The sequence below is a fragment of the Neoarius graeffei genome, chromosome 20 (genome assembly GCF_027579695.1).
Source record: "Neoarius graeffei isolate fNeoGra1 chromosome 20, fNeoGra1.pri, whole genome shotgun sequence".
In the NCBI taxonomy this organism is placed as follows: Eukaryota; Metazoa; Chordata; class Actinopteri; order Siluriformes; family Ariidae; genus Neoarius; species Neoarius graeffei.
In genome coordinates, this window is record NC_083588.1 from 29,512,202 (window position 1) to 29,532,758 (window position 20,557).

The window sequence follows — 20,557 nt, forward strand, 5'->3', positions numbered from 1 at the left end:
TCCATAGAAAATGAATGGGAAATTTTGTGTGATTTTTTTTCGCGACTACGTCGCAAAAAAAATCGTAGAATGCTGAACAAAGTAATAGCATAGTGAGTAGGGGTGTGCAAAAATATCGATACGGCGATATATCGCGATACTTTGTCTTCTGATTCAATATCGATACTCAAAATTTGAATATCGATATTTTTTCGAATAATAAATCATGTTTCAGACGGGTTGTAAATCCAGTACGACTTCTGCACCTCCGCTCCGCGAGGTGTCGCTGTGCCGCTCCCTCACTGCAAGGCACTCTTCGTCTTCTCTTTTTTCCCCGGCGGTTTCAGTGAGGGAAAAAAAACAAGCAAGCATGGCTGTTAACGTAAACCTAGAGACGCCGCCGAACTTTAAGGCAGATGTTTGGAGGCACTTTGGATTCCAAAGGAAAGGAGAAAAAAACAGTGAGCCGCTGTTCTGTAAAGTTATCCTACCTCTTGGATTTGTCCTACCAAGCCTACTGCGCATGCGCGAAATCCAGGAGGGTAGGAAAATTCAACAGTAGTTTTGTTCTACCGATCAGCTGGGCTGATAGAAAATTGGTGAGTATTTCACGCATTTGCCGATTTTGATGTTTTGTGCGTATTGGTCGAGTCTTTGGCCGAGTCAAATAATTTGTAATGCCTTGTTTTGAATAATAAACCGGTCTGTATGAGAACTTGCTAATTCATGTGTTCTGCGCATGCGCAGTAGGCTTCGCGCATGCGCAGTAGGAGACTAAGCTGCACACTGCACTTTTCAATGTGTTTCAGACAGTGTGTTGTTCCTGCAAAATAAGCACAAGTTAAATGTTCTCAGGTATATGTTCTCAAGTTTACAAAGAACAAATTGATATTAGTGTTAGCACTGAAATGTATGTGCAGTCTGCAGTGCAAGTTTTAAGTTTTCATAAAACAATTTGATTCTGCTTGTTAAGCAGCACTGATGTGTCCATGCTTACAGAAAAGTTGATAATACTAGCACAGAAATGGGAATTTTCTGTATGTTGTAGTGAAGCAACTCTTGGTTTTGCCAGCAGTGGAATAGAGACAAATATATGTCTGGCAAGAGTGTGTAGTTATGTATGTGAAATGTAATTTTACAGTGGTCAATAAATTCTGATTTTCTTCAGTGACACAGATATCGTGATGTGGTTGAAATTTCTTGCAATATATCGATTATCGCAGAATCGCTGTACCGTGATATCGTTATTGTGGGCAAAATATCGCCATAGTATCGTATCGTGAGGTATCTGGTGATACCCAGCCCTAATAGCGAGTCCGATCGAGCCGCACGTTTTGATGTATTGTTTGTCTGTGTGCGATGTACGGTTATTGGGTTATTTGAAATTGAAATTTGTACAGAAGATGAAAAACGGAAGAACAAGAGTTTGCTGTGCTTTGCTCCCTATATGGGAGTCAATAGTTTGCAATGCATAGCACTGCATCGCTAATAATAAACTCCTGTGCATGCAGTTCCCAGGATTAAATGTATTTTCCACAGACCATTTATTTATTCACTTTACTCAAATACAAAGTAAAATGGCAGTAAATCTTCTTTCTTTTCTTGCGTATTGCATCATGAGGCGTTCCTGGCTTGTAAATCTTATTTTCGGTGCATGACACATTCACGCAACTGAGCATGCTATGAATTAACAACGACAACGGTCTGCAGTGGCGACTACACAGTTAAACACTCAGCGAACATTTCTCCATTTGTGTATGCAAATACACTCCAACGACTCAGTTTGGTTTCATTTACAACCAACGGTGTCTTTTGATGCCAGCACGTAATTGAACGAGAGAAGACTGGTTTACCGGAGACAAAATAAGCGTCATCTCTGCTTCTGTTCCCTCTGATGTCGCCTCCGACGGCCCCAACACACTACTGCCTCCGCCGAGTGCGCGTGCGCACACCGCATGTTGGGGCCGTGGATGAGTTACTCTCCCTTGATCAATGAAGTCGGCGGGGAATTTGTGGTTATTATCGGTACAAACAGCGCGAATCGCAACTTAAATGAGTGCGGTTCAGTTTGACATTATTGTCAGTCCGTTAGATAAACATTTAATTTTATTAAAATCGAAAATTAATATTTAGAGCCTGTGGGCTACAAAAATAATAGTCATTAAAGTAGCCGGCTGGACTTAATTGTGTAGTCGGCTGTATGGCCGGCAGCCGGCGCTTGTGGAAAGCCCTGTCGAATCAGCTCTGCGCATGCGCCGTGCGGCACAAAAAAATGGCAGCCACCATGAAGGAAGGAGATCCGGAGTTTTCAAACATTTGCTTAAGTGTGAAATCGCAAAATGGTATTCTAGCGAACAACAAAATAGTAAAGATTCAGAAAAACAAATCATTCAGTGATCATTTTAATAGTGTAATTTCATCCGAACTAGGCCTAACGATCGATTTAGAACTACAAAAAGTCCGTGTGTCGGACATTTTAAGTACCTTTTGTAAAAGTTTTGCAAATGTTGCAGTCAGCGTTTAAAATGCTAACTTAGTTTTTGTACAAGTTTCAGTTGATTAAACTGTCATATTATTAAATGTCTGCTTTTGTAATAAAAAAGTACTGAAAGAAAAAGCAAACACAGCATTGCGATTTTCTTATCCATCCATTAAAAAAAAAAAATCCCTCCCTCCCTACTGAAAATTTTTTTGCTCACCCGGTGGACAGGAAACAGATTTTTTTTTTTAAGGATGGCCTTGGATTCAAACATTGTGACTGCATTCTGATTGTCACATAGTTACAAGTTTATCCGATCCTTATATTGTGTTCTGAGTGTGTGAATGCCTGTCAAGGAAAAGAAATGAAGTACTTCTACTAGAATAGTGTTTTCTGGTGAATGTTTACAAGAACAATAAGTTACATTAAATTATATATATATATATATATATATATATATATATATATATATATATATATATATATATATTTTTTTTTTTTTCAAAAGAGTACGTTTTTGCGTGACTTTAGATTTGGTCTTAATTTTTTTTGGAACGTGGTCTTAAAAAGTCTTAAATTTAACTTGGACAAACCTGTAGACACCCTGCAGAACAGTTTTCCACTTTGCCACAGTCCATTTTAAATGAGCCTTGGCCCAAAGAAGACGTCTGCGCTTCTGGATCATGTTTAGATATGACTACTACTTTGAACTATAGAGTTTTAGCTGGCAACGGCGGATGGCACGATGAATTGTGTTCACAGATAATGTTCTCTGGAAATATTCCTGAGCCCATTTTGTGATTTCCAATACAGAAGCATGCCTGTATGTGATGCAGTGCCGTCTAAGGGCCCGAAGATCACGGGCACCCAGTATGGTTTTCCGGCCTTGACCCTTACGCACAGAGATTCTTCCAGATTCTCTGAATCTTTTGATGATATTATGCACTGTAGATGATGATACTGTATGTTCAAACTCTTTGCAATTTTACACTGTCGAACTCCTTTCTGATATTGCTCCACTATTTGTCGGCGCAGAATTGGGGGGGGATTGGTGATCCTCTTCCCATCTTTACTTCCGAGAGCCGCTGCCACTCCAAGATGCTCTTTTTTTTTATTTTTATACCCAGTCATGTTAATGACCCATTGCCAATTGACCTAATGAGTTGCAATTTGGTCCTCCAGCTGTTCCTTTTTTTGTACCTTTAACTTTTCCAGCCTCTTATGGCCCTTTTCCACTACCCTTTTTCAGCTCGCTTCAGCTCACTTCAGCCGGACACGGCTCGCGTTTCGACTATCTCAAAACAGCACGACTCGGCTCGCTTCAGCCCTGCTTAGCGCCCAAAACTCGCACGGTTTTGGAGTGGGGCTGAAGCGAGCCAAACCGAGCTGAGTGAGGCTAGGGGCGTGAGCAGACACTCCCCTGTGTGCTGATTGGTGAGGAGGAGTGTCCTCACATGCCCACACACGCCCCGCGAGCACGCTGGGATCTGTAAACACCGTAAACCCGGAAGAAGAAGAATTACGAATTACGAAAATTTCTGGAGCCTTATGTGGCTCGCCTCATCTATACGCTCTTGCCAGTATCTGTTGGCGTTGTTGGTGACAACAAGCCACAGCACCAAGACCAGCCACAGCACCAAGACCAGCAACACTAGTGACTCCATGTCCTCCATGTTTATTGTTTACTATCCGGGTTGTGAGACTACCGCTTAAAAGATCACTGATGTCACTGTTTGCGCCGCTTAACGACATCACGTGATGTCCACCCACTTTCGCTAACTCCACCCAATGTGTCCACCCACTTCCAGCCAGCACGGTTCAGCGCGGTTGTAGTCGAAATGCAACTCCAATAGCCCCGCTCAGCTCGACTCAGTCCAACTCAGCACGGCACGGCTCAGCCCGACTCAGCCGCGTTTGTAGTGGAAAAGCGGCATTATTGCCCCGTCCCAACTTTTTTGAGATGTGTTGCTGTCATGAAATTTCAAAATGTCTCACTTTCGACATTTGATATGTTGTCTATGTTCTATTGTGAATACTATATCAGTTTTTGAGATTTGTAAATTATTGCATTCCATTTTTATTTACAATTTGTACTTTGTCCCAACTTTTTTGGAATCGCGGTTGTATTTATTTATTCTGCATGCTCTCTCTGTGTGTGTTCTCTCTCTCTCTCTCTCTGTGTGTGCACATGTGCGCGAGTTAAATGCAGAGGAGGAATGTGACAAAAATAAGGCTTGTTCTTAATTTACCCACAAATGTATTTATTCCACTTGAAAAGTGTTCGGCAAACCAGCTATCGTATTCAGGACACTATGACAGCCTGAACTATTTAGTATTTGGCTTCAAACTTGAAAAAAATTTGCGACCCGGCCCAGTGGTTGAAAAACACTGATCTAGACTGTCAAAAAATTCCAGTGCAGGGATTGGCCAAGGATGGCTCACGTGTCCATAACATAGTTCCACCATTGATTAAGCAACATGTCTTGTGACAAAAAAAAAAATTAAAAATGGATATGGTGTGAGGCAGTCATGGTATATCCTGTACCTACCACGAATAGGTGTCACAATTTCAAGCTATGGACCCTTTTCACGTGACGTCACGACAAACGCGGCCGCCATTTTGGACGTGTACTACCAGTAGTTTACCACAGCCAGCATTGAGGAACGGCAGCAAAGAAAGTGTTTATTTTCAGCAAGACTTCCATCATGCCACTATGTTGTTGTGCACCTGGATGTAGTAACCATCAACAAACAAGGCAAGGGTTATCATTTTATCGGATCCCGGTAGATGCTGACCGACGGAGAAGATGGATAGCGGCATACCAGCGCTTGTGTAGTGACCACTTTGTTGGAGGTAAGACGAATAAAATTAGCCAGAAAAGGCATTACATTGCTGTTAACATTCCATTCTAGTTTACTGTAATTATGATCTGGCAGCTATTTACACCGGATCCAGTGTAAATAGCCACCGGAGCCAACGTCCGAGGTTCCGGAGCACGCTCGCTCGTGGCCCGGCCGGAGCCGGCGGCTGTGGAGCCGGCGCGTGCTCGCTCGCGGCCCGGCCGGAGCTGGCGCGCGCTCGCTCGCGGCCCGGCCGGACGTTGGCTCCGGCAGCTATTTAGACTGGATCCGGTGTAAATAGCTGCCAGATCATAATTACAGTAAACTAGTAAATACAGTTTTCTGCATCTCGCTCCTTTTTCTTTTATGTTTGTCGCCTTCCTCGCATTCAAACCGACTTGAGCCGAAGTCCACTACATGTCCAAAATGGCGGTCGCGTTTACGAAGGTCACGTGACTGAAAAGGGTCCATACGGTTGACTCGAGTCACAGCTGTGGCTCCGCGAGCATTTCTGTGTGTAGAGCTACGTATCATGATCATGCCTAGTGAGGCAGAGTTAGACCTCCTAATATATAATTTTTTTTCAGGTTTATTTTTAATTCTGTGCTGTTAACACTTTAGTTTGGAATTTTTTTGATGAGGGATATAAATCAAATATACCATGCACTGAGAGGTTGATGAGCCACACCATGAAGTTATGGGAAAGGGTATTGGAGGCGAGATTGAGAAGAGAGGTAGCAATCTGTGAACAGCAGTACGGGTTTATGCCAAGGAAGAGCACGTCGGATGCAATTTTTGCTTTAAGAACATTAATGGTGTGCTGTCCAGCCCCAGCGCCTTGCCAGAGTTAACAGCCAGATAACGCCTCTCCGATAAAAACCACACAGACAAAGTTTTCCGATTTCTTTTCTTCTTTATGGTTCATCGAAGTAGGGTAAAACTGAATGAAAATCACAGGATACAACTCATTTAGAATTGGGTAACAACTAGTGACGGTAAAAAGATAAATTTACATCATTGGTAACAACTGGCTTGACTCCTTACAAGTGATGCGTTCGCGGTAACATTTCGCAAATAAAATGTATAATTCAAAGAACACGTTTGTATTTGACCTTTCTGCTTAATAACACAATGTCACAACTATATAAACTTACCGACGATGCCTTCAAAGCTATCTTTGAAACTTAAAGAACAAGAATTAACACGGTCTTCTTAACGTAGCCAAGGAAAGGTGAGCATCCCGCTCTGTTCACTCGTAGTCGCACGTTGATGACGCAAGCACGCAGCACATTGCTCTTAAACGATACCTGCCAGTTCCACAAGGTGGCAATATACACCACAATAACTTCAGTTCAAACCTTCGAATTCCACATCAGAAATCAGTAGAAGTGCATTAAACAGAACACTCCCCGCCTGATACCCAGGGGGTTTCACTCTTCTTATTCCTTTTTTTTTTTTCTTTGTAAATGTCCTTTCCTGAAATCGTAATGAACTCATTAAACAATTTATACATTCAATCGACATAGTGCATTCCTTATTCTTTTTTACATAAACATTCTTTCAACATCACATTGTATTGTAAAGGATACGTCACATGACGATGGTTGAGACGTCGCTCACTGTTTATCAGGAGTGATTAGGAAGACCAGTTCGTGCACAGGCCTAAGAAGAAGTTTAGTCCCGTCCTTCTTGGCGACTCTCAGCTGGACCTTGCGTACCCGTCCATCTTTGCTGGGGTACACGGCTGTGATGATGGCGAGAGGCCAGTCGTTCCTCTTGCATTGAATGTCCTTCAGCAGCACTACGCTTCCCTCTGTGAGGTTTGGCTGGTCCGATGACCACTTCTTGCGGGGTTGCAGTGTAGTCAAGTACTGCTTGCGCCACCTGTCCCAGAACGTGTTAGACAGGCTTTGGACTCTGCGCCACTGTTGCTTGTATAAGTCCTTCTGGTCGAAATTCCCAGGCGGAGGTGGGCAAGGGCCTACCTTCTGGGTCAGCAGTGATGCGGGTGTGAGGATGAATGGATCTGTCGGGTCGGTGGACACAGGTACAAGTGGACGATTGTTCACAATTGCGGTGACCTCGGCTAAGAAGGTCGTGAGCACCTCGTGCGTGAGTTTGGCGGATCCCATTTGCATGAGCATGGAATCTAAGATGCGGCGTGTGACACCAATCATTCTTTCCCAAACACCTCCCATATGCGAGGAGTGCGGGGGGTTAAAAGTCCATGTGGTGCCCTGGTCAGAGAGGAATCTCTCTACTGCTTTCTCATCAGCATTGGAGGGGATTTCTAGGTCTGTGGAAGCCCCAATGAAATTTGTCCCCCTGTCAGAGCGCAAATGTTTTACTGGGCCCCGGATAGCCTGGAACCTTCTGAGTGCATTAATGAGGCTTGACGAGTCCATGGACTCGATAACTTCGATGTGTATGGCTCTGACAGATAAGCAAGTGAAGAGAACAGCCCACCTCTTACTTTCGGCGTATCCTCCCCTTGTGCGCCGTGCAGCGACAGCCCATGGCCCGAATACGTCCATCCCGACGTTGGTGAAGGGCGGTTCAGCGCTGAGTCTGTCTGGCGGCAGGTCAGCCATCTTTTGCACTTGACATTTTCCTCTAAGTTTGCGGCAGACGACGCATTCGAAGATCACTCTGTTGATGCACCTCTTGCCCCCCAGTATCCAGTAGCCTGCAGATCGGATAGCGCCCTCAGTGAAATGGCGCCCCTGATGATGTGCCTGTTCGTGAAAGTGGCGCACGATGAGGGTAGCTACATGGTGGCGCCCAGGCAAGATCAGAGGTCTCTTTTCGTCAGACCCCAAGTCAGCAGCAGCAATACGTCCCCCCACTCTCAGCAGGCCTTCTTGATCAAGAAAGGGGTCGAGGGACCAGAGTGGGCTGCTCTTTGGGATGTTCGCTCCAGATGTGACACACTGCAGTTCTTTCTCAAAGGCTTCCTGTTGTACGGCCCTAATGATGACCGCTGCACTCTGATTAAGAACATTCACTGCCACAGGTGAGCCACAAAGATGCCATTTCTGACACTGTCCTTCATTGCGGTCTCTTTTGAAACACTGAATGATGTGGATTAGTGCCCCAATGGCTCTTGTGAGCGAACTCCAGCGTGAGAAGCGGCTGAAGCGCTGTGAGCCAAGGTGAGGGAGCACTGTGGTTGAGAGTGTGGTCACTTGTGGCCTGATTTCAGGATCGTGTTCTGGGTCTAAGAGTTCAAAAGTCTGTTCAGCAGGCGTGTCGTCAGGCTGACACAAAAAGGCTGGCCCAGTGAACCACATAGTGTCTTTCAGCCGGCCTGCAGGGATTGACCGTGTGGCAATGTCTGCAGGATTGTGTTCTGTGTGCACGTATCTCCACTGTTGTGGTAGGGTGCTTCGTCTGATCCGCTGGATTCGGTTGCTGATGTACACGTAGAACCTCCTTTTCTCATTTGAGATGTAGCCGAGTACAATCCTGCTGTCTGTATAAAATGTGACTGCATCAAACGAGATGTCAATTTCAGACATGATGGTTTCTGCCAGGTTCACTGCCATGACTGCTCCGCATAGCTCTAAGCGGGGTATTGTGTGTTCTGGGCGAGGTGCGAGTCTCACCTTGCTTGAAATCAGTCCTGTGTGGCATCGGCCATCTGCCTCTACAGTTTTTAGGTATGCAACTGCAGCGACTGCCTTTTCGGATGCGTCCGAAAAGACGCAAAGCTCCACTCGTTCGGCTGTGGACATGGACACACAAGTGTAGGCTCTGGGGATTCTTAGTCTTTGTAGTTCTTGGAGAGAATCTCTCCAGTCGTCCCACAGCTTCTCCTTTTCAGTGGGCAGTGGGGCGTCCCAGTCAGGTGAGTCGGTGGCGAGTTCGCGTAGGAGTGCCTTTCCTTGAATTGTCACTGGAGACACAAATCCAAGGGGGTCGTACAGGCTGTTCACTGTAGAGAGGACTCCACGTCGGGTGAATGGCTTTCTCTCGTCCTCCACACAGTAAGTGAAACAGTCTGATTCCAGGTCCCAGTGTAGCCCGAGGCTCCTCTGCACTGGTAGGTCATCAGCAGCCAGATCGAGGTCTTTTAGATCTGTGGCCCGGTCCTCGCATGGAAAGGCCTCCATGACCTCTTTGCTGTTCGAGGCCAACTTGTGTAGTCTGAGATTAGAGCAGGCCAGCATTCTCTGTGCTCTTTTGAGCAGACTGATCACTTCATCGGCTGTAGGAAGGGACTTCAGCCCGTCATCTACATAAAAGTCTCTGCTTACGAACTGCTGTGCATCATCCCCGTACTCGCTCTGGCCTTCCTGAGCTGCGCGTCTGAGGCAGTAAATCGCCACGGCAGGGGAGGGACTGTTTCCAAACACATGTACGTTCATGTGGTATTCTGTAATCTCTTTGTCTGGGTCATTGTCTGCGAACCAGAGGAACCTGAGGAAATTTCGATGCCCAGGCTTGACCTTAAAACAGTGGAACATCTGCTGTATGTCCACGGAGAAGGCAATTCGTTCTTTCCTGAAACGGAGAAGGACACCGACGAGACTATTGTTAAGGTCTGGTCCGGTTAAGAGCACTTGGTTTAGAGACAGTCCTTTGTGCTGTGCACTAGAGTCGAACACTACTCTTATCTGTGAGGGCTTTTTTGGATGATAAACCCCGAAGCACGGGAGGTACCAGTGCTCCTCGCCAGGTTTCGGTGGGGGGGCCAATTCAGCGTGTCCATTCTGTAGTATTTTCTCCATGAATGCGACAAATTGTTCTTTCATTTCAGGCTTTCTTTGGAAAGAGCGCTGAAGTGAGTTGAGGCGGTCTTGTGCTTGAGCACGATTGCCTGGCAGCTGCGGTCGCTGCACTCTGAAGGGCAGGGGGGCCACCCAGCTGTTTCCCTTGTCCTTGTAGACTCCCTGGTCCATGATGCTCAGGAACTGCAAGTCCTCTATGGAGGGTGCCTCGGCCTCATCGTCCTTGGTTGTTTGAAACTCGTCACTGTCTAAAGCGCTCTGCGTGGCCCTAGCGTGACTGCTCCTGTGCAGGAGGGAGTGTGAGGGGGGTTCAGTGTCGCTGTATCTCTCCTTCACCGTGTAGCTGTTCGGGCATGGCTGAAAGAGAGAGGGGCGCCCGTTTCTCAGCACATTCGTGTAGTAAGAATGGACAAGAGAGGGCTTGTGCATGTCTCCTATGCACACGTCACCCACGATCACCCAGCCCAGGTCCAGCTTTTGGGCGTAGGGTGCGTTATGTGGGCCGTTTACTTGTCTTCGAACCTTATGGGCTCTGATTACATCTCTGCCTAATAGGAGCAAGATGTGTGCCTGTGGATCGAGGTTTGGGATGTGTTTCGACAGGTGTTTCAAGTGATCGTGGCTGGAGGCTACCTCCGGTGTGGGAATCTCTGTGCGATTGTTTGGGATTTCATTACATTCGATCAGTGGTGGCAGTGGGAGAGCCACGCTGCCATCTAGTGGTTCTACGACAAAGTCGCGTGCTTGTCTGCCTTCAGTCTCTATTGTTCCTGCACATGTTTTCAGGGAGTACGGAGAGGGATGCCCTGAGACATTGAAAACAGTGAAGAACTCAGACCGCACCAGCGAACGGTTACTTTGTTCATCCAATATGGCATACATGCGGACTGCGGCATCTGGGCGAGTGGCAGAGTATACCTTCACTAGGCATATTTTCGAACAGGAGCGCCCTGGGACGCCTTCCCCACATACCTTGGTGCACGAAGTTGAGACGGTGGTCTCCCCGCCATTCTCCGGTGCAGGGTCCGCAGGGCTGTTGGCTTTCGGAGCTGGCCCAGGGTGCAGCGCTGCGATATGCATGCTGCTTCCACACTCTGTGCAGCTCGCCTCGTCTTTACAGTTCTTTGCCAAGTGTATGGCCTTGCAGCATTTGTAGCACACTCCATATTTTTTCAAGAGTGCCTTTCTCTCCTCTATAGGCTTGTCTCTGAACCCGCGGCACTTGTGTAGCGGGTGGGGCTTGTTGTGCAGCAGGCAATGTTTGGCTGGGTCCACTCTACTGGCAGGCTTGTCTGTAGTGGGCGACTCAAAAAAGGATGTGAGAGTGTCACTGGGGTTCACTGCAGTCTTGAGAACGGCTACTGCTCTCTTAGTCTCCAACTTAGGTGCAGGCTTGCCATGGCCTGGCTGTTCATTGTTGGGGGCAGCCAGCATGAAGCTGGGGTCGTTGCGCATCTTCGCCTGCTGACACACAAAGTGGGCAAAGAAGCTAAATGGGGGATAGGGGGCCCTGACTTGCTCCTTGTAGTTGAAACCTTGTGTGAGCCACCTTTCTTGCAAGTAAAATGGCAGTTTCTGCACAATTGGGCTAACTCCACGGGGCGTGTCTAGATAGCTAAGGCCAAACAGTTCCCCATCAGCTTTGGCGGCCTGTATCTCCATCAGTAGGTCGCTCAGTTCTCTGAGTTTTCGCCCATCTTTGTTCTGTATTTTGGGAAAGTCCTCTAATCTTTTGAGCAGAGCGCTCTCAATCACCTCTGGTGCGCCGTAATACTCATATAGGCGATTCCATACAGCCTTAAGCCCAGACTCTGGATAATTCACATACACAGTTCTTATGCGCCTAGCATGTTCAGCCGAGTCTTTGCCTAACCATTTAACCAGTAGGTCCAGCTGCTCGCTAGCTGACAGGTTAAGGTCTCTAATAGAGTTCATGAAGGAAGCTCTCCATGCTCTGAAGCACTCAGGGCGGTCGCTGAATTGCGTAAGCCCAGTGGAAATGAGCTCGCGTCTGGCCATGAATCTCACAAAGTCTGACATTCCACTATTTTCATTAAACTGAGCGTACACAGGGTCGTGGTGCTGGTGGGCAGCGCTTGCATGTGAGGAGGGATTGCCTACTGATTTGCTGTGTGCAGCATTACTGTAGCCATTTCCTAAGGGCTGGTGCGCCATTTCGGATTTAGATGCCATTGTGGGCATGTGATGAGCGGTGTCACCATAGTGGCTTCCTAAAGGCTGATGTGCTGCCTCAGAGTGAGCTGCCATTATAGGCGTGCGGTCAGGGGGCTGTGGTTGTCGCACATAATGTTCTGTAATGCCTTGCTGTATGGGGGAATTTGTTGTCTGGGTGTGCTGTGCATTGAGCTGTGCACGGCTCTGCTGTGGGGGCAGTCCATTTGGGCCTACAGTGTGGTAACAAGTGACAGTAGGTGTATATTCAGGTGCCTGAACATCTGTGATGCTCACGGGAGCACTGCCTGTTTGCACCGCTGGAGTGTTCTTAATCACCCCTTCCACATAGTCATTGGTGCGGGCTCGTGAGTCATCAGCCGGAACATCAATGTCACTGAAACATTCACATTCCTCTTGCACTGCTGCTTCTAATACATCTGCTTTGGCTGCTGTAGCTGCAGCTCGTTTTTCAAGTCGAACTTTATCCAATGTAATTTCCAAACGCTTATTTTCCAATTCTAATTCTGCTTGTTTTAATTTCAGTTCGTTCTCTTGCGCAGCGAATGCTGCTTCAGTCTTTGCCGCCTCTGCTTCTGCGCGGGCTGTGGCAACAGCAAGTTTGCTAGCAGAGGAACTTGAAGTCTTTTTAGACGAACAAGAGGCATTAGATCTCGTTTTCACAGATCCTGAGTTCGAAGCATGTACGGACATCCTAACCTTTTCCCGTTGTGCTTACTTGAGACGTTGTGCTGTGGTGATTCCGTTGGATGCGTAGAACCCACGAAGTCCTTTGTTCTTCCAAGCGCGAAGATTAGCCCGCCGAAGACGTCGTTTTACTGTGCTGTCCAGCCCCAGCGCCTTGCCAGAGTTAACAGCCAGATAACGCCTCTCCGATAAAAACCACACAGACAAAGTTTTCCGATTTCTTTTCTTCTTTATGGTTCATCGAAGTAGGGTAAAACTGAATGAAAATCACAGGATACAACTCATTTAGAATTGGGTAACAACTAGTGACGGTAAAAAGATAAATTTACATCATTGGTAACAACTGGCTTGACTCCTTACAAGTGATGCGTTCGCGGTAACATTTCGCAAATAAAATGTATAATTCAAAGAACACGTTTGTATTTGACCTTTCTGCTTAATAACACAATGTCACAACTATATAAACTTACCGACGATGCCTTCAAAGCTATCTTTGAAACTTAAAGAACAAGAATTAACACGGTCTTCTTAACGTAGCCAAGGAAAGGTGAGCATCCCGCTCTGTTCACTCGTAGTCGCACGTTGATGACGCAAGCACGCAGCACATTGCTCTTAAACGATACCTGCCAGTTCCACAAGGTGGCAATATACACCACAATAACTTCAGTTCAAACCTTCGAATTCCACATCAGAAATCAGTAGAAGTGCATTAAACAGAACAAATGGAGAAGTACAGGGAAGGCCAGAGAAAACTACATTGTGTGTTTTGTAGACCTGGAGAAGGCATATGATAGAGTGCCGAGAGAGGAGTTATGGTATTGTATGAGAAAGTGTGGAGTGAATGAGAAGTATATTAGAGTGGTGCAAGACATTTATGAGAACAGTGAAACAGCAGTGAGGTGTGCAGTTGGAACGACTGAATGATTCAAGGTGAAGGTGGGACTTCATCAAGGATCTGCTTTGAGTCCTTTCTTGTTTGCCATAGTGATAGCTTGACGGACGAAGTGAGGCAAGCGTCACCATGGAACATGATGTTTGCGGATGATGTTATGATATGTGGTGAAAGTAGAAAGGAGGTTGAGTTGGGTTTGGAGAGATGGAGGTATGCATTGGAACGAAGAGGAATGAAGGTGAGCAGTAGCAAAACAGAATACATGTGCATCAATGAGAATGGGGATGAGAGTGTAGTGAAGATGCAAGGAATAGACGTAAAGAAAGTTGGTGAATTCAAGTACCTGGGGTCAACTGTGCAGGAAAATGGGGGCTGAGATAGTGAGGTGAGAGAGTGCAGGCAGGGTGGAGCAGTTGGAAAAGGATTTCGGGAGTCATTTGTGATAGGAAAGTCCCAGCAAAAGTGAAAGGTAAGCTGTATAAGACAGTAGTGAGACCAGCTATGATGTATGGATTGGAGACCGTACCCTTAAAGTGCACCTGACAGCAAAATTATGTTCTAAAATAGGTTTCTGTAATAAAACTACAAACACCACTGATCACTTCCATGATGGAACTAACCACCAACAGAACGAAACTCTTTGTGCGCAGCTGCATCAGTCTGGCCAAGCACCAAGCTGCTGTCAGTGGCCGCCATATTTGCCGTGATGTCACATGCAGAACGACTGCTCGGCCTTCTATGCAGCTATGGCCGACGAAACAGAGCGATTTTCTGACCAGTCTTCAGAAACTGAGGCCGTCTTTGAGGTTGACACTGGACATGTCGGATTACATGAAGACGAAGCAGTGGGTGGCATTTTTCCTTATCGTTTTGAGCCGTATCTGGACGATTTGCCTGCAGAAGGTGAGATTTCTGACTCGGACACAGAATACATGTGAATAATACCTCAGACTTCATTCAATCTGTAATTTGTGACAATATAACAGGATTACTACATATAATAAGTATTTTGGAGTATATTTCATTATATTTTCATGACCAAAGGCTCTGTATATAGTTCAGTAAAGTTGGAAAGATATTGGCAGATTCGAACTTCCGGGATCAATAACTCTTAAGTGAAACATTATTAAAACACAAAACGCGCATATTTTCAACTGTAGTAAGAGAGACAACGAGCTACAACCTAACTTTCATCAAAACGAGCCATCCGCGGAGCCACACCAACAACATTAGTGTTTACGTGCAGCCGGCTGTGAGAGCAGCATGCAGGGACCATCTACAAAGTGCAACACCGAAAAGAGACATTACAAAAAATATTCAGTAACTTCACTATGATACAGTGTAGTGTCACCAAACTCACTACACACTTCATTGATCCTCTACAGATTACACTACAATGCTTGGTTTGAAAGAAAGGCATTTTTCATAATTTCTGGGAATTTTTAATAGGAATATTAATCAATAACTTCACTATGATACAAGTGTTGTAGTGTAATCTGTAGGAGACCAATGAAGTGTGTAGTGAGTTTGGTGACACTACACTGTATCATAGTGAAGTTATTGATTTAATATTCCCATTAAAAATTCCCGGAAATTATGACAAATGCATTATTTGTCCAAATAAGTGTTGTAGTGTAATCTGTAGGGGATCAATGAAGTGTGTAGTGAGTTTGGTGACACTACACTGTATCATAGTGAAGTTATTGAATATTTTTTTGTAATGTCTCTTTTCAGTGTTGCACTTTGTAGACGGTCCCTGCGCGCTGCTCTCACAGCCGGCTGCACGTAAACACTAATGTTGTTGGTGTGGCTCTGAGGATGGCTTGTTTTGATGAAAGTTAGGTTGTAGCTCGTTGTCTATCTTACTACGGTTGAAAATATGCGTGCTTTGTGTTTTAACAACGTTTCACTTAAAGTGCTGATAACACGTTTTTGACATCTTTGGCGATGTTTTATAACATAAAAAGTAATTCCCAATGATCCATATATTAATTCACGAAGGCGGCTATTTTACAAGTTATGATAAACGCGGCTATTTGGGCAAATTTGACGGGGCTGCAGCACCCAGGAGACGAAAGAGGAGGAGGGGCTATATGACGTCAGCGAAAGAATCTTCCTCCTCACTTACCAGTTTGTTGTTGATGCGACAGGTGTTCAGTTTATCATTATTAGTATTTTTATTATACATTTTTTAATATATATATAGTTATTATGCCTTCGCGTTGTGTTGCCGGCTTTTGCTCCAAAACCCACAAGGATGGGGTAAGTTTATTCAAGTTTCCCAGAGATCCCGAGCTGCATGCGAAGTGGGTGAGGCAAGTCAGGCGCACTCGTGACAAGTGGGAGCCCTCACCAACATCCGTCCTGTGCTCTGAACACTTCGATTTGGATTGTTTTGACACCCTTCCCAGCTTAAAGGAATCTCTTGGGTGTTCAGTTCAGCACAAACGTGTGCTGCTACCATCAGCAGTGCCTACAGTATTCCGGAGGGGGTCTACTAGTAGCTATGCCGGATCCAGCAGTTGCCTGGGACAAGCCAACTCCTCCAAAGACAGTCCTCCTGTCAGAACATGTGTTGAGAAACGACATAAGATAAAGGTATGTAGAGCTATCGAGTGCTCCGACATGATGCTAAAAATAGTAACCATGCGGTCTGCGCGGCCATCTTGGAAGTCACTCGCTCCAGAGCGCTCATAGAGTACACATTCATGATAATCATAAATGTAATCATAAAGTCGGCGTGATATCAGTCATGTATTTGCTTGTGAAAGCTTGCAGCTTTCATGTAACTGCCGCCTAGCAACGAGAGGCAAAGGGTAAAGAGGGTAGGCTATCATAGAATCTGTTCGGAAGAGATCAACACATGATTGCTTAAAAATTAGGTATTTTAATAATTTGCATCTGTTTTGTGATTATCGTGACACTTGTGTGTTATATAGAACTGTATGTCTTATCAGCACATCGAGGATCTTCCACCGGAGGCTTTAGCAAGTACTCGTAGCAACACTACACTTTACCCTTTGCCATGCGTTGTTAGGGAACGGTAGCAAGTACCCCGATGACCGACTTCAAGAATATGTAGAAAAAATTTAGAAATTATACTGTCCAAAAGTCATTTGAGCTTAGTGTATTGCATTTCTATTTATATTGTAGGTTCTTGCTGATGTTTTTGCAGAGTATGACGCAGCTGCTGAATCAGAAGCTGCAGAGTTTGTATGTACTAGTTGTGAACATTCACATTATTATCAGTCTCATTTATTTAAAATCAGATAAAATCATGCCATCATGATCACTGCTTAAAGTACCAGTATTTGGTTGTTGAAGAGCTAACACTAGAAAGTTCACCGGCGTTTTCATGCGCCATTTCCATTGAGTAGAACAGCCAGTGAACCGCAGCGTGTTCTTCCGCTGACGTCACAACATGGCCGCGAGCCACGGACCCAGTTTTCTTGCGCTGTGCAATTAAAAGTTGGATATTCGCGTAACAGCTTCTTTTCACGTAATTATAACAGAAATCTAACATGTTTGCCGTGTTGTATAGTTTATTTAAGAAATTGCATAGAGTCATGTTCGTGTCATCAGCCCTTTAAGAGTTATTGATCCCGGAAGTTCGAATCTGCCAATATCTTTCCAACTTTACTGAACTCTGTATACTATAATATTATGTACATGTGAATAATACCTCAGGCTTCATTCAGTCTGTAATTTGTGATGATATAACAGGATTACTGCGTATAATAATTTGGGAGTATCTTTCATTATATTTTCATGACCAAAGGCTCTGTATACTACATGTAAATAAAACCTATACTTCATTCAATCTGGACATGTTCATGAAATTCCTACTTTACACTAGGGCTGTGCGATATATCGAATATACTCGATATATCGCGAAAACTGTGTGCGATACATAAAATTTATTATATTGTAACTATCGAGTATTTTATGGTTGTCTTCCGACTTGTGTTTGTTTAAAACCTTTTCCGGTGGTTTTCTTTCTGTCCCTCAGGCAGTAACGTGAGAGGCTGCCTAAGGGTAAAGAAAACAATAACGTTACGCACTCGCCAACCAATCCCAGGTGACATCTCGGTGCTGAAAGGAACTTCCGGGAAGATTTTCTAGTTTCAGTTGTGTTGCCAGATTGGGCGGTTTTAAGTGCATTTTGGCGGGTTTTGAACATATTTTGAGCTGGAAAACGTTAGCAGTATCTGGCAACACTGCCGGCCGGAAGATTTCCTGGTTCCGGTTTACAGTGCTGACTCAGTTCGTGCAATCGCTGGTGTTGCATAGGCTACCGTGTAAGCTCTGGCAATTTCAGCGACAAATTACTTCCTAAAAGAACTAGTAAGGGGTCAGTCAACTGGCATTTTTTGGATATCGCGAGGAGGACGTGGAACAGCAAATGCCAGTTTGTAAAGTGTGCAAAAAAAAACCCTGTCATCACGAAAGGCAGCAGCATGACAAATATGTTCCATCACCTGAAACTCACCCGGTACAGTATGAAGAGTCTCTTAAACTCCAAACTACTTGCCCACGAGCTAAAACCCCCCACAAGCTAAACAAACGACCCTAGCGGCCTCGTTCTCCAAAGCCCCCCCATATGAGAAAACGAGTCCGAGATGGAGAGCTATAATGGATGCGATCACGAACGTCATTGCCGAAGACATGATCCCAGTTAGTATAGTGGAAAAACCAGGCTTCCAAAAATTACTAAACACACTCGATCCCAAATACGAGTTGCCTGGTCGCAGACATTTTACAGAGAAGTCAATACCGGAATTATACACATCTGAGAGGCAGAGCCAGAAAACATTCAGTTCAAAAGTGTGCAAAGAGAAAAATGATGTTTTGCAGATCTCTCTCTTCTCTCCCAAAATCTCTCTCTCTATTGTGAATGTTCCAGTAGTTCTCAGTAGTCAGGTTAATAGCTTGGAGATCTATTTTTTAAAATAATTTAATGAATGAGCACTTTTCTTATTTAGGCTAAATATCTTTCTCAGTGTTGAGCTTGCACTTTATTGGTTTGAGCTCTGAGTAGCTCTATATTGTGTTGCCCCTTTGTTGCAATTTTCAAGATTGTTTTTGCAGTTTGTGCCACATCTTTGTTGAATAAAAATAGTCTTATTTCAACTCAATTGTGATTAATCACTAGCATGAACATTTAAAATATGTTGTTGAAAACCACCTGTAAAGTTAACCAAGAATGTTATTTAATCTGCAGGGATTGTAGTGAAAACAGTAAAGAGTAAAAGTTAGATTTCATGGGGTCCTTTAGAGGAGATTTAAATATATCGAGATATATATCGTGAAATGGAGAAAATGTATCGGGATATTCATTTTTTCCCATATCGCACAGCCCTACTTTACACTAATATCGTCAGTGATTGGAAATTTTAGATGATAGACTGATTTTATACACAAAGCTATCCTGACATTTCCTCCCAAGATACGGTCTGTTTTCAAATGAAAATATCATTGTTATAAATATTGATACTTAAACAGTTTCTGTGTCCGGCGCACTTGTTTTGCCCACTCTTCGCATCTGATGGGATCCTTGGGAAAGGTATACAGACTATACCCGGCTTCCCTGGTGTTGGAGCAAAATCCAGCCACACAACAAGCAGGCATATTCACCAAAATAAACGATTCAGACGCAAAAATATTAACTTGCAAAGCACTGGTGAACAACGAGAAGTTGAGAAAATGTCTGTCAGCGGTTCTGTATGTGACGTCATATCCGCCTTCTTCCTCGGCTGTGGGTTGGCTCGCCGTGATATCGATTTATCTGTGTGGCGGGCCATTCAAAACGATGTTTCTTACTATTCTGTCGCGTGATGTATGAAGTAAATGTCATTTTATTCAACTCAATATGGCGGAAATTAACAAATTAACATGTTTTTTGGTGTCAGGTGCACTTTAACGAAGAGACAGGAGGCAAAGTTGGAGGTGGCAGAGTTGAGGATGTTAAGGTTTGCAGTGGGAGTGATGAGGTTGGACAGGATAAGGAATGAGCACATCAGAGGGACAGCACATGTGGAGAGCTTGGGAATTAAGCTAAGAGAGATGAGACTGAGATGGTATGGGCACATCCTGAGAAGAGATGCAGAGCATGTTGGAAGGAGAATGTTGAGGATGGAGCTGCCAGGCGCATGAAAATGAGGAAGTCCAAAGAGGAGATACATGGATGTGGTGAGAGAGGACGTGAAAGTGGCAGGTGTGGTAGAGAAGGGTGGGGAAGACAAGGAGCAATGGAGACGAAAGATCCGCTGTGGCGACCCCTAATCGGGAGCAGCCAAAAGAAGACGACGACCATGCACTGAGAGGCATGGGTAATTATGGATTCTCTCCAGTGACTGGCATAGGGCTGTGCTTCTCAGATAATAATACTATACCAGTTAACTCAGAGAATCCATAATTTCAACCGGAGCCTCTCAGTGCATGGTATACTTGATTACTATACACACTCACTTTATTAGGCATATCTGACTTGTAAGTTGTTTCATTGGTTAGTTTATAAGGTAAACCTGCAATATAGCTTATTTTGTAGATGTACAAATTGCTAGCTGTAGCCTGTTTGTTTATCACACAGAATTATCAGCCCTCTATTTTCTACATCCATCAATAACATAGCAGTGACACTGATATGGTAATGGATGCGCTGTGGAGCCCTTCCAGATAATGGACAAAACACATGTACTTTGCCACGATCGGACTACATGAATTCAACCTGATTTTGACCCGATTTTGTCGTGGCTG

General features: G+C 44.8%; 2 protein-coding genes across 2 annotated transcripts in view; one reads left to right on the top strand and one right to left on the bottom strand.

The window, feature by feature from the left end:
* The window catches only part of LOC132868529 (phosphoribosyl pyrophosphate synthase-associated protein 1), a 66,127-nt gene that overhangs the window by 11,125 nt on the left and 34,445 nt on the right, over window positions 1-20,557 (top strand). The gene's annotated exons all lie outside the window — the stretch shown is intronic.
* Window positions 5,952-11,992, bottom strand: LOC132868527 (uncharacterized). The gene is made up of 2 exons (XM_060901473.1): window positions 6,454-11,992; window positions 5,952-6,239 (listed from the first exon to the last, which is right to left on the bottom strand). Exon 1 carries the CDS (start codon window positions 11,962-11,964, stop codon window positions 6,916-6,918), a length of 5,049 nt encoding a protein of 1,682 aa, XP_060757456.1. The 5' UTR covers window positions 11,965-11,992; the 3' UTR covers window positions 5,952-6,239; window positions 6,454-6,915.

Excerpts from the sequence above, each read along its gene's own strand:
- LOC132868527 (XM_060901473.1), bottom strand. The coding sequence starts at position 11,964 with ATGAACTCTATTAGAGACCTTAACCTGTCAGCTAGCGAGCAGCTGGAC.